We start from the raw sequence: 14848 nt of genomic DNA, 5'->3' as shown, positions 1-14848 counted from the left end.
AGTTGACCCAAGACATCAGTTGGACTACTTTTGTGCTAATCTAATTTTTCAAACATTGAAAGCAGTGGGTGACAATGACAGGCTGGGAAAAAAGGCATCATCTGAAAAGTCAAACATTCAGAGCTTATGTAGAGGCAAAGCTAAGTAGCACATAGAATGTGTATCTACAGGGAAGACCAGATCCACTTTCTTATTCTAACACTACAGGCAATATGGATGCAGGCGAAGTACTTAACCTTTCAGGGTTACTGTGGGGTTGGATTTGGTGTACGTAAAGCACAGGATATGGCCCCACAGAGATACTTGATACATGGCAGCTGCCATAGGCCTATGGTAAGTTTCCGTGGGCAACACTGACAGTTGCTATGTCTGAAATTTGAAATCTTATTCACTCTGTTCATTTATGGAATCTGCTTCACATACCTCTGTTAAATGACAAGGAAGAAAATAGAACCTCCAGAGTTATTACCATTAAGAAGGTGATACGTGTCCAGATTCCAGCAAAGGATTGTGCATTTTAATACACAGTTTAGTGCTAAAATTAAATATCTATTAAAAAAAATAGTACTCAATTAGTTGTAATTGTCCAACTTTTTTACCAAAGACATTTCTGACTGGACAGATAATACGCATTGTATTTGGGCTTTTACTTTAATTAAATGGATAATGGTCTCCATAAGCTAAGAGAGACACCAGGACAATCACTCATTTGCAAACTACCATGCCTCCAGGGTCTCCTGTTCTATAAAGAAAACACATGCTCTAGTGATCTGCTTAGAAAAATGAAAAATCATGTAACTTACTTGCACATTTTTCTGTAATAGATATTTAAAAATTTTAGCTGCTAGGAAAGCAGAAAACCCAAATTGTCATGGGTTCTGGTTTAAAATTTGCTACTACCTTCTCCTTAAAAATTTTTTTGCTGACATGATCAGTAAAAGCCTTATTTCAAATCTGTATTTAAATTAAGAAGTAAGCAATTTTACTAATTCTTTTATTTTCTTTTGCCGAAGGACTAACCAATTTTAGTGCAGTGTCTGATTTGAATAATATTGAGATTTGGGGTTATAAGGTATTTGTCATAAGGCTTCCTGTTTACTGACCTGGCGATCATAATTGATTTGAGTTTCTTGCTCAATATCAGAGTCCAACTCTGGCACGTCAGATAAATCCGAATCAGATTCTTCACTGCAGGAATCAGTGCCACCGTCTGCAGAAATACCCCCACAAGAAACAAGCAGAAATTCTGAGACTCTTAATGGCTAAAAAGTTTAAAAATATTTTCTTTCTTCTATCCTACTGAGTTCAATAAAAATACACCATACACCATAATTTTCATTTGCTGTAGATTCTTAAAACATCTTTTTTCTTTCATCTTTTGGTTAAGTTCGGCATACCTCTCACTCTCTTTTTAGGAGTATTAACAGACTAGCGTAACTCCCCCCACCATTTCCACACTAGTATTAGATAATGGATCTTTGGGTTTTAAATCTTGCTTTGAAAGAGAGAAAAGGGGAGACGGAAAGGTTTTACCACAGAGGAAGCTGGGTCAGAAGGAAATTCAACCACTTATTCAGTAAAAATCCTCTTTAGCCTGTTAACATGACCATTAGGTGCTGGTAACTATCATGGTCAAAACTGCTGCAGAATCCCTCCCAATAAAAACCATCCCCTCACATAGTACATGGTTATTACTACTGAAAGTACAATAAATTAAAGGACCAATATATCCATTGACCTGGAACACAGCTGATCCTGACTGTGGATCATTCTTTGATCCCTATTAGGAAGGCAACTCCTATTCCAAATGTTACTTTGTCACCTGACCCAGCAGCCCCACCATCCATCAGAATTGTCCTAAGGAGGCTGAAATGTATGTGTAGTATTATTTTCAAAAGTTAATTCTTCATGTAAACTTTAGACCTTCAGCTTTCATTTAGTATAAGCAAAATTCTTTGAAGGAAATTATCCAATTGACCCATATTCGATTGACCCACATCTCAAAATGTTTTTCTGTTTTTTTTTTAATTTTTAAATTTATGGTAGGAATGAATTTTTCAAAATGGTTTAACTCTATCTTCAGAAGAGATGTCAGGCCATTACATGAAATTTTTATTGAAAAAAAACATGTTGAATAATTATTACTGGTTTTACCCTGGGGTGTGGTTTCCAGCAGGCCATTGCTGACACCTTCTGGAATAAATCTCCACTGGAAAACTGAGTGGTCAGCCCCTCCTGTGCTTAATACCCACTGAAAGTCATGAGACCAGCGGACGTTTGTAACATGTGCAGAATGGCCCACATACTTTCTAAATTTGGCTCCTGAAAGATATTATTGAGAAGATTAGTTATGGAAAAAAAAAAGGAACTTGTTGGTTAAAAAATTACATTTCTATTTAAATACACTAGAAAATATAATCATCAGTCTTATATATAATAAATAAGTGAATGTTTCAAAAGATATGTCAATCATTCCAGAATGGATTAAGCTAAAACTAGGTCTTAAAATCTGAGCTCTATTTCTAAAGACACATTTGAACCTGTTCCAAATAACACCTACTGCTTCACTGATTCTGCAAATAAAAGCTAAAGAATAAATATCTTATACATTCTTATTTAAGTATGAGATACAACAGGCAATCCTTTACAACTGGGAGACAGAAAATAATTCTGAAGGGGGAAATGTTAAGTTATTGTTTGGGGTCATAGGATGTAGAGTTGGGAGAACAAAACTTTTTTCTCTCAAATTGATTACTTTTACTCCGTGAACGCCATCCGTGGGTAGTAAATGCAATAGAAAAGCTTTGTGAACTTATATTTGGCACGGAATTACTGAAGCAAAGTCTCCAGTGTATGGCCCATGCACAGCAGTATAAAGGCAAGGTCCATCTTTTCATGTGGGGGCTTAGAACCCCAAAGACTGTGGGATATTTCCAGGGCCCACAAGCACCCTGTCCCTTCTTCAGAAACACTTCTAGCTATCACAGTCCCTCTAATGGCATCTCTTTAATGGGGGAAAAGCCACCTGTTTAACTATCACATGCTTAAAATTTAAATACACACAGGGGAGATAATGATTTAAATGTATAGGAAGGCAAAAATGGCTGCTACATGTTATTTGGCAAAAATGGCTGCTACATGTTATTTTCCTGAAAGCACGTTCTGACCAGGTGAGGTTTTATTATATCAGGGCCTCCGAAAAAGACAAGGGGGATGCTGCCACAGAAGGGGAAAGGAAGGACTTGAGTCTCAAAAGCAACCTTGCTCATTACAAGGAGTTTCCTAAATAAGTTTAAAGAGATTAGACTGTTAATAAAGTCAAACAGATTCCAACTCTGATCATCTGGAGATGCTGGTTGATGATAATTCAATAATTATAAAGTAAACACTTTCTTTCCACATCTCAGTAGACCTTGCTGGGCTATCCTTTGCTGCCCTGACCTTTATATCCTCCTTAGACAGGATTTAACCCATCTCTTTGGAGTTGTTTTAAAAATGCCCACAATTCTAAAAACATCAAACTCATAGAAAAACATGGTAGATTTGTGGTTATGAGGAGATTGGGGGTGGGCGAGATGGTGAGATGTTGGCCAAAGATATACTTTCCGTATAAGATGAATAACTTCTGGGGAACTAATATACAGCATGGTGACTGTATTTAATAATACTGCCTTATATATTTGACAGTGTCTAAGAGAGTAGACCTTAAATGTTCTCAGCATGCATGTGTGCACACACACACACACAAAATAACTGAGGTCATGGATATGTTAACTAACCTTAAAGTAGTGATCATTTCACAACATTTACATAAATGAAATCACTGTGTTGTACACTTTAAACATATACAATGCTATTTGTCAATGTTATCTGAATAAAGCTGGAAAAATATGTCCACAAATTATTTGATACAAATCAAAACAAATAGACTGTCAAAAGTAAAGGTGTGTGACATCCAAGAGGAGGTTATAAAAGACACTGCGGATGCATCCTTGCTCTTTCCTGGATCTCTAGATACCGTGCGATGAGGACACCCAAGCAGCTCAAGGAGAGGCTCACATGGCAAGGAACCGAGGCCTTCTGCCAAGAGCCAGGTGAGGGAACATCTTGGAAGAGGATCTTTGGCCTTGGTCTAGTCTTCAGATGACTGTAGCCTCATGAGAGACCTGGAACTAGAATCATCCAGCTAAGCTGCTCCTGAATCCCAGACTCCCCAAAACTATGAGATAATAAATGATTATTGATTTAAGCAGCGAAATTTAGGAGGGGGAGAATTTGTTATACAGCCATAGCTAGCTCCTACACCCTTAGTAGGCTGGAACTAGAACTCTCAAACATTAGTGTCTTTCAACTTTCAAACACAGATTTGTTGTTTAGTTGCTAAATTGTGTCTGACTGTTTTGTGACCCCATGGACTGTAGCCTGCTGGGCTCCTCTGTGGAATCTCCCAGGCAAAAATACTGCAGTGGGTTGCCATTTCCTACTCCAGGGTACCTTCCTGACCCAAGTATGGAACCCATGCCTCCTGTACTGGCAGCCAGGTTCTTTACCACTGAGCCACCATGGAAGGCACCAGTATCACCAATATTTAGGCCTTATTTCTCTGATCTTCCTTCCCGTCCTCTTTCTCCCTCGCTTACTCTGCTCTAGTCTCACTAGCCTCTTTGCGTGCCAGGCCCTCTTCTGCCTCTGTCTTTTGCACTTGTGTTCTGTCTGGAATGCTCTTTCCCTGCATCTCTGAAAGGCTGGCTGCCTCACCTCTTTCAGGTTCCTAGTCATATGAACCTGTATCAGTGAGCCCTGCTTTGACCACTCCTGCTTAAAATAGCAATACCCTACTGCCCTATGTGAGCACTACTCCCACTGTGTGCCTTATTTTTCATCATAGCACTTCTCACCAACAGATGTGTTTTATTGTTTTGTTTATTAACTATGTCTCCTCAGTAGGACAAGAGCTCCAGGGATTTCTGCTGAACCTATCTCCAGCCCCTAGAATAGCACTTAAATATTTATTGAGTATATGAAGGTCACATCCATCTGTTCCAAGGTTTTCCTTAAGACACTGAGTGGCTTTACAAAACCTCCTGAACCCTAAGGAAGGCTCAGCCCTCAGCTCTCATCTCTCTACTGATTCTTTCTCCTTGGCTTTAAATATTGTTGATAATCCCTTGACCGCCAAACATTCAGCTCCAGCCCTGACTGAACTCTCCCCAGAGTGTTGACAGCCTGTGTGCAATGCCCACTTGGATGGCTAATAGTTGCTTCAAACTTATCATGGACAAACCAGGAGCTTACCCTTCCCTTCCTACTCTATTACCACCATAACATGTGTATATACACACACACACATACAAACACACACACCCTTTTACTCTCTCATTTTCCCGTCTCTGTAGATGGCACTAGCATTCAGCCCATTGATCAAAACTAAAATTTAGGAGTCATCCTCAATCCCTCTCTTTCCTTCTAGTCCCACACCCAATCCACGAGTGTGATCTTCAGGTCTAACTTTATGTTGTTTCTAGGCTCAACCACCTCTCTTCACATCCGTTCCTAACATCTTTGTCCAAGTTACATCCTCTGTCACTCAGGCTCTTGTGATAATCTCTACTTGAAGCCTCCTCTTCACTATTCCACTCCACACTATATCAACTGCTACTGCTGCTAAGTCACTTCAGTCATGTCCGACTCTGTGTGACCCCATAGATGGCAGCTCACCAGTCTCCCCCATCCCTGGGATTCTCCAGGCAAGAACACTGGAGTGGCTTGCCATTTCCTTCTCCAATGCATGAAAGTGAAAAGTGAAAATGAAGTCGCTCAGTTGTGTCCAACTCCTAGCGACCCCATGGACTGCAGCCCACCAGGCTCCTCCGTCCATGGGATTTTCCAGACAAGAGTACTGGAGTGGGGTGCCATTTCCTTCTCCACAAAGTGGTATTTAAAAAACATAGATTGGTCGTGTCACTCTTCCATTTAAAATCTCAATAGTTTTCCATTGCACTTAGAATAAGACCCACATTTCTAACGGTTGCTTTAAGGTCCTTCATGCCTGGCCCCACTGCCCCTCCAGCCTCGCACTGCACAACTCTCCCATCATTGGTCAAGCTCTAGTCACGCTGATCTTTCTGTTCTTGCATCAAGCTTATCTAAACTCTACTGAAGGTCAGCACTTTTCCTTCCAAGGTCTACAGTTTCTGCAACTCAAGTCTTACAGTATCCAGGAGGCCTGGCATAGGAGGTAGTTGTTCCAGGACTCTGTGGTGTGCGTGTATCTGTGTTGTGTGTCTGAAGGATTAACAGAAGCGTAGCACACAAATGAAACATGGAGATCCTCAGCCTTGAGGCTGCCCTTGTAGGGGTAGATGCCAAGGGTGTTAAGATATGACAAATGTCAATAAGCGAGGCTTTGGATTATCTCATGTCAGTGTCTGGGGGTTGATGGTCAAACAGGATGTTGTCTATGCCAAGGGTCCCCAACCCCCAGGCCACTGGGCTCGTACCAGTTCACGGCCTGTTAGGAACCAGGCTGCACAGCAGGAGGTAAGCGGCGGGCAAAACTGAAACTACCTCCCCTCTACCACAGTCCTTGGAAAAATGGTCTTCCACAAAACCAGCCCCTGGTGCCAAAAAGGTTGGGGACTGCTGGTCTAAATGACATCAGGGAAAATTATCAGTAACGACCTTAATTATATTAAGATTTAATAATTGTCAAAATGAGGAAAACAAATTGGTTCTGCTATATAACAATAGTACAGTGAAAGTGTGAAAGTGAAAGTCACTCAGTTGTGTCCCACTCTTTGCAACCCCACGGACAATACAGTCCATGGAATTTGGGCCAGAATACTGGAGTGAGTAGCTTTCCCTTCTCCAGGAGATCTTCCCAACCCAGGGATTGAACCCAGGTCTCCTGCATTGCAAGTGGATTCTTTACCAGCTGAGCCACCAGGGAAGCCCAAGAATAGTGGAGTGGGTAGCCTGCCCCTTCTCCAGGGGAGATCCAGGAATCGAACCGGGGTCTCCTGCATTGCAGGTGGATTCTGTACCAACCAAGTTATCAGCAAAGCCAACAATAATACAAATTGTAGTCATTTTCATTAGCCGTAGAACTATGTCTAATTATTATGCAAGAGAATACTATGCACATATAACTGTAAATGTGTCAATTAACTTGATTGTGAGTTTTATTTAATCACAATGGAAAACTATAATGTTTGCTCAGTCTCCATACTCTCTCACAGTCATCAGCCCCCACTCTTATTTGCCTGTTCACAGGTTCAAAAGTTGGGAGAATACTTGTCACTGATACCTTGGTTAAAGGAAGACAAGTTGTACCAACTATTACCATTCTCATCGGCAACACTGTTATAAACTACTCCGTTGGAAGTTCTGGCACAAAAAGTCCATGAGAGGCCTAAATGACTTGAGGCAAAATTACAAGATGTATAAACTCTATATCAGGAAAAGTAGAACAAGTCAATTTGCCATGAGAACATGTGGGTGGGTTTTATTACTCTCACGTACTGTCACTCTGGCTGTCAACCTCTCCTTGCTCATTCAGATGTCTTCTGGCCCCCTTCATCCTCAGGGTTGTTTTATATATATGAGTATCTCATTTTGACAAATAGCACTACTCACCATACCTCCCACCTCACCCCTCGCCTACATTTCCATTGCTATTTGCTAAACCCAATCCACCCTACAAGGCTCAGTGATACATAAAAAATACCAACTCTCAATGATTGTCAAGTCCTGATACTTGAGACCAATAGTATTGTTTCTGACCCTCAGGATGTTTCTTCTGAATGCTGATTTTCCAGATACCTTCTGGTTACTTAACTTCTGCAAGTACATTACTCAATCTAACAAGACATGCCCTATTTCTCAAAAGACCCACTAGGGTGAGAGAGAACAGTTTGAATTAGGCATGTTGAGGTAATGCTGTGCCTTGAACATTTAATTTAAAAAAATTTTTTTGTATCAAACAGACCTAAATTCTACTTTCTTCATTTCTTTCTTTTTTAAAATTTTTTTAAAATGGAAGGATAATTGATTTACAGAATTTTGTTGTTTTCTGTCAAACCTCAACATGAATCAGCCATAGGTCCCTTCACTTTTGAACCTCCTTCCCATCCCCCCTCCACTCTCACCCCTCTAGGTTGATACAGAGCCCCTGTTGGAGTTTCCTGAGCCATACAGCACATTCCTGTTGCCTATCTATTTTATATATGGTAATGTAAGTTTCCATGTTACTCTTTCCATACATCTCACCCTCTCCTCCCCTTTCCCCATGTCCGTAAGTCTATTCTCCATGTCTGTTTATCCATTGCTGCCCTGTGAATAAACTCTTCAGAACCGTTTTTCTAGATTCCATGTATGGGCGTTAGAATACGATATTTACCTTTCTCTTTCTGACTCACTTCACTCTGTGTAATAGGTTCTAGGTTCATCTCATCAGAACTGACTTGAATGTGTTCTTTTATGGCTGAGTAATATTCCATTGTGTATATGTACCAAAACTTCTTTATCCATTCATCTGTCGATGGACATCTAGGTTGCTTCCATGTTCTAGCTATTGTAAATAGTGCTGCAATGAACAGTGGGATACATGTGTCTTTTTCAACCCTGGTTTGCTCAGGGTATATGCTTAGGAGTGGGATTGCTGGGTCATATGGTGGTTTTATTCCCAGTTTTTTAAGGAATCTCCATACTGTCTTCCATAGTGGCTGTATTAACTTACATTCCCACCAACAGTGCAAGAGCACTCCCCTTTCTCCACACCCTCTCCAGCATTTATTGTTTATAGACTTTTTGATGAGGGCCATTCTGACCAGTGTGAGGTGATATCTCATTGTGGTTTTGATTTGCATTTCTCTAATAATGAGTGATATTGAGCATCTTGTCATGTGTCTGTTAGCCATCTTTATGCCTTCTTTTTGGAGAACTGCCTGTTTAGGTCTTTTTCCACTTTTTGATTGGGTTATTTGTTTTTCTGGTATTGAGTTGTATGAGCTGCTTGTATATTTTGGAAATTAATCCTTTGTCAGTTGTTTCACTTCCTATTATTTTCTCCCATTCCAAGGGTTGTCTTTTCACCTTGCTTATAGTTTCATTTTCTGTGCAAAAGCTCTTAAGTTTAATCAGGTCCCACTTGTTTACTTTTGTTTTTATTTTCCTTACTCTAGGAGGTGGGTCACAGAGGGTCTTGCTTTGAATTATGTCATCGAGTGTTCTGCCTATGTTTTCCTCTAAGAGTTTTATAGTTTCTGGTCTTATATTTAGGTCTTTAATCCATTTTATTTTTGTGTATGGTGTTAGGAAGTGTTCTAATTTCATTCTTTTACATGCAGCTGTCCAGTTTTCCCAGCACCATTTATTGAAGAGGCTGTCTTTGCCCCATTGTATATTCCTGCCTCCTTTGTCAAAAATAAGGTACTCATAGGTGCATGGGTTTATTTCTGGGCTTTCTATCTTGTTCCATTGGTCTGTACTTCTGTTTTTGTTCCAGTGCCATACTGTCTTGATGACTGTAGCTTTGTAGTATAATCTGAAGCCAGGAAGGTTGATTCCTCCAGCTCCATTCTTCCTTCTTAAGACTGCTTTGGCTATTCAGGGTCTTTTGTGTTTCCATATGAATTGTGAAATTTTTTGTTCTAGTTCTGTGAAAAATGCCATTGGTAATTTGATAGGGATTGCACTGAATCCATAGATTGCATTTGGTAGTATAGTTATTTTCACAGTATTGATTCTTCCTACCCAGGAACATGGAATAATTTCTCTCCATCTGTTTATGTCATCTTTGATTTCTTTTGTTAGTGTCTTATAATTTTCTTTGTACAGTCCTTTTGTCTCCTTAGGTAAGTTTATTCCTAGATATTTAATTCTTTTTGTTGCAATGGTGAATGGGATTGATCCCTTAATTTCCTCTTCTGGTTTTTCACTGTTAGTATATAGAAATGCAAGTAATTTCTGTGTATTGATTTTGTATCCTGCAACTTTTCTAAATTCACTGATTAGCTCTAGTAATGTTCTGATACTATCTTTAGGGTTTTCTATGTACAGTATCATGTCATCTGCAAACAGTCAGAGCTTTACTTCTTCTTTTCTGATTGGGATTCCCTTTATTTCTTTTTCTTCTCTGATTGCTAGGACTTCCAGAACTATGTTGAATAACAGTGGGGAAATTGGACACCCTTGTCTTGTTCCTGATCTTAAGGGAGATGTTTTCAGTTTTTCACCATTGAGAACGTTTGTATATGGCCCTTACTGTGTAAGTAGGTTCCTTCTACGCCCATTTTTTGAAGAGTTTTAATCATAAATGGGTGCTGAATTTTGTCAAAGGCTGTTTCTGCATCTACTGAGATGATCATATGGTTTTTATCTTTCAATTTGTTAATATGGTGTATCACATTGATTGATTTGTGTATATTGAAGAATCCTTGCATTCCTGGGATAAACCCAACTTGATCATGGTGTATGAGCTTTTTGATGTGTTGCTGAATTCTGTTTGCTAAAATTTTGTTGAGAATTTTTACATATATGTTCATCAGTGATATTGGCCTGTAGGTTTGTTTTTTGTGTGTTGTCTGTCTGATTTTGGTATCAGGGTGATGGTGGCCTTATAGAATGAGTTTGGAAGTGATCCTTCCTCTGCAATTTTTTTGAGTTTTAGAAGGATAGTGGAGAAGGCAATGGCACCCCACTCCAGTACTCTTGCCTGGAAGATCCCATGGACCGAGGAGCCTGGAAGGCTGCAGTCCATGGGGTCGCTGAGGGTCAGACACACTGAGCGACTTTACTTTCACTTTTCACTTGCATGCATTGGAGAAGGAAATGGCAACCCACTCTAGTGTTCTTGCCTGGAGAATCCCAGGGACGGGGGAGCCTGGTGGGCTGCTGTCTATGGGGTCGCACAGAGTCGGACACGACTGAAGTGACTTTAGCAGTAGCAGTAGCAGAAGGATAGGCATTAGCTCTTCTCTAAATGTTTGATAGAATTCTCCTGTGAAGCCATCTTATCCTCGGCTTTTGCTTTTTGGGAGATTTTTGATCCCAGCTTCAGTTTCAGTGCTTGTAATTGGGTTGTTCATAATTTCTATTTCTTCCTGGTTCAGTCTTGGAAGATTGAGCTTTTCTAAGAATCTGTCCATTTCTTCCAGGTTATCCATTCTATTGACATATAGTTGTTCACAAAAGTCTCTTATAATCCTTTGTATTTCTGCATTGTCTGTTATAACCTCTCCTTTTTCATTTCTAATTTTATTGGTTTGATTCTTCTTTTTTTCTTGATGAGTCTGGCTAAATGTTCGTTGGTTTTATCTTCTCAAAGAACCAGCTTTAAATTTTAATATTGACTATTGTTTCTTTCATTTATTTTTCATTTATTTCTGCTCAGATCTTTATGATTTCTTTCCTTCTACTAATTCTGGTTTTTTTTTGTTTGTTTGTTTTTCTTTTTCCAGTTATTTTAGATGTAAAGTTAGGCTATCTAATTTGGTGTTTTTCTTGTTTCTTGAGGTAGGACTGTATTGCTATAAACTTCTCTCTTAGGGCAGCTTTTGCTGCATCCCATAGGTTGTGAGTTGCTGTGTTTTCATTGTCATTTGTTTCTAGAAATTTTTTTATTTCCCTTTTGATTTCTTCAGGAACCTGTTGGTTATTTAGAAACATGTTTAATATCCATGTGTTTTTGTTTCTTACAGTTTTTTTCTTGTAATTGATATCTAGTCTCATAGCATTGTGGTCGGAGAAGATGCTTGATATGATCTCAATTTTCTTAAATTTACAGAGGTTTGATTTGTGACCCAAGATATGGTCTATCCTGGAGAATGTTCCATGTGCACTTGAGAAGAAGGTGTATTCTTCCGCATTTGGATGGAATGTCCTGAAGATACCAATGAGATCCATCTCACCTAATGTATCATTTAAGACTTGTGTTTCCCTATTAATTTTCTGTTTTGATGATCTGTCCATTGGTGTGAATGGGGTGTTAAAGTCTCCTACTATTATTGTGTTACTGTCGATTTTTCCTTTTATGTCTGTTAGTGTTTGCCTTATGTATTGAGGTGCTCCTATGTTGGGTGCATAGATATTTACAATTGTTATGTCTTCCTCTTGGATTGATCCCTTGATCATTATGTAGTGTCCTTCCTTATCTCTTATAATCGTCTCTATTTTAAGGTCTATTTTGTCTGATATGAGGATTGCTACTCCAGCTTTCTTTTGCTTCCCATTTGCATGGAATATATTTTTCCATGCTCTCACTTTCAGTCTACATGTGTCTTGAGGTCTGAAGTGGGTTTCTTGTACACAGCATATATATGGATTTTGTTTTCCTATCCATTCAGCCAGTCTGTGTCTTTTGGGTGGAGCATTTAATCCATTTACATTTAAAGTAATTATTGATATATATGTCCCTATTGCCATTTTCTTAATTGTTTGGGGTTGACTTTGTATTTTCTCATACCCTTTCTTCTTCTCTTCTTCTTCTGGGACCCCTATAATTCGAATGTTGGTGTGTTTGATATTGTCCCAGAGGTCTCTGAAACTGTCCTCAGTTCTTTTCATTCTTTTTACTTTATTCTGCTTTTCACAAGTTGTTTCCACCATTTTATCTTCCAGCTCACTGATTCCTCTTCTGCTTCAGATATTTTACTACTGATTCCCTCTAGAATATTTTTCATTTCAGTAATTGTGTTGTCTCTGCATGTTTATTCTTTAATTCTTCTAGGTCTTTGTTAATTGATTCTTGCATTTTCTCCATTTTGCTTTCAAGGTTTTTGATCATCTTTGCTATCATTATTCTGAATTCTTTTTCAGGTAGGTTGCCTATTTCCTCTTCATTTATTTGGACTTCTGTGTTTCTAGTTTTTCCTTCATTTGTGTAGCATTCCTCTGCCTTTTCATTATTATTTTTTTAACTTATTGGATTTGAGGTCTCCTTTATTCTTTCTTCCTTTTGGTTTCTTCCCTCTAAGGTTGGTCCAGTGGTTTGTCTAAGCTTCTTATAGGGTGAGATTTGTGCTAAGTTTTTGTTTGTTTGTTTTTCCTCTGAAGGGCAAGGCTGAGTGAGGTGGTAATCCTGTCTGCTGATGATTGGGTTTGTGTTTTTGTTTTGTTTCTTTAGATGAGGGGTCCTGCACAGGGTGTTACTGGTGGTTGGGTGATGCTGGGTCTTGTATTATAGTGGTTTCCTTTGTGTGAGTTCTCACTATTTGATACCCCCTAGACTTAGTTCTCTGGTAGTCTACAGGCTTGGAGTCAGTGCTCCCACTCCAAAGGCTCAGGGCTTGACCTCTGGTCAGGAACCAAGATTCCACAAATAGTTTGTTATGGCATTAAGTGAGATTAAAACAAAAACCCAAGAACAAGAAACCAAAGACGAACCCCAGACAAATGGCAGTTACAAAATCAGGGAAATGATAATTAAAATAATAGATATACACATATACATATACACCCATGAGCAAAGTCAAAACAGTCCAACAAAAATAAAGTAAATAAATTGACCTAGCAAACAAAGGAAATCAAAAATTATATTTACCACTTAAGAACAAAACTAACTAAAGCACAAACCAGAAAATAAAACTAAAGCAAGGTGCCAAGTGGGGAATAAAGTAATGAAAACAAAACGAACATATATGTTGAGAGGAAAGGAAAGAAAGAAAAGATATGCAAAGTTAAATAGAGATAGATGAAGATTTACATACATTGAAGATTAACTGCAAGGGAAAAAGAACAGTAGGAAAGGCAAACAAAGGAATAAATGTAGAAAAAATATAATAGGTTTAAGAAAATTAAAAATTAAAATTATAAAATAGAGAAAAGAAAAAAGAAAGAAGAATAAATAGACAAGGAAAATAAAAAGGAAACTCCACAGAACTGCAAAGGCCCAACATAGAGGCAGAGGTTTATAACAACAATAAAAAGTGTGACTGAATATACACATATACATATATAGCCATAAGCAAAATCAAAACAGTCCAACAAAAATAAAGTACAATAGATTGACCTGGCAAATTATATCTACCAGATCAAAACTAGGCAGGAGTGGCGGCTGTGCAGCACAGGAGTAGCCAAGAGGAGTTACCCCATGCCCAAGGTCAGGAGTGGTGGCCGAGAGGAGATGCCCCACATCCAAGGTCAGGAGTGGGAGCCAAGAGGAGATACCCAACATCCAAGGTAAGGAGCAATGGCTGCACATTGCTGGAGCAGCCGTGAAGAGATACCCCATGTTCAAGGTAAGAGAAACCCAAGTAAGAAGGTATGCGGTGAGAGAGGGCATCAGAAGGCAGACAGACTGAAACCACAATCACAGAAAACTAGCCAATCTGATCACATGGTCCACAGCCTTGTCTAACTCAGTGAAACTAAGCCATGCCATGTAGGGCCACCCAAAATGGATGGGTCATGGTGGAGAGGTCTCACAGAATGTGGTCGACTGGAGAAGGGAATGGCAAACCACTTCAGTATTCTTGCCTTGAGAACCCCATGAACAGTATGAAAAGGCAAAAAGACAGGACAGAGAAAGATGAACTCCCTATGTCGGTAGATGCCCAATATGATAGTGGAGATCAATGGAGAAATATCTCCAGAAAGAATGAAGGGATGGAGCTAAAGCAAAAACAACACCCACTTGTGGATGTGACTGGTGATACAAGCAAAGTCCGATGCTGTGAAGAGCAATATTGCATAGGAACCTAGAATGTCAGGTCCATGAATCAAGGCAAATTGGAAGTGGTCAAACAGGAGATGGCAAAAGTAAATGTCGACATTCTAGGAATCAGCAAACTAAAATGGACTGGAATAGGTGAATTTAACTCAGACGACCATTATATCTACCACTGTGGGC

At 39.2% G+C, this 14848-nt stretch overlaps 1 protein-coding gene across 6 annotated transcripts in view; it reads right to left on the bottom strand.

Moving 5' to 3' along the window:
• The window catches only part of EML6 (EMAP like 6), a 286252-nt gene that overhangs the window by 102004 nt on the left and 169400 nt on the right, over nt 1–14848 (bottom strand). For all 6 annotated transcript variants that reach the window (XR_005718416.1, XM_040224844.1, XM_040224840.1 and 3 more), the window contains 2 exons: nt 2155–2322; nt 1104–1210 (listed from right to left, as the gene is read on the bottom strand). Coding sequence is in view for 5 of the 6 variants with exons in the window: in XM_040224844.1 (XP_040080778.1) it covers nt 1104–1210; nt 2155–2322 (275 nt within the window). In the remaining variant the exon portion in view is untranslated. The remainder of the gene's footprint in view (nt 1–1103; nt 1211–2154; nt 2323–14848) is intronic.

The sequence above is a fragment of the Oryx dammah genome, unplaced genomic scaffold (assembly GCF_014754425.2).
Source record: "Oryx dammah isolate SB20612 unplaced genomic scaffold, SCBI_Odam_1.1 HiC_scaffold_25, whole genome shotgun sequence".
NCBI lineage: Eukaryota > Metazoa > Chordata > Mammalia > Artiodactyla > Bovidae > Oryx > Oryx dammah.
The sequence above is the reverse complement of the archived record's forward strand: the minus strand, read 5'-3'. Positions and strand labels throughout refer to the sequence as shown.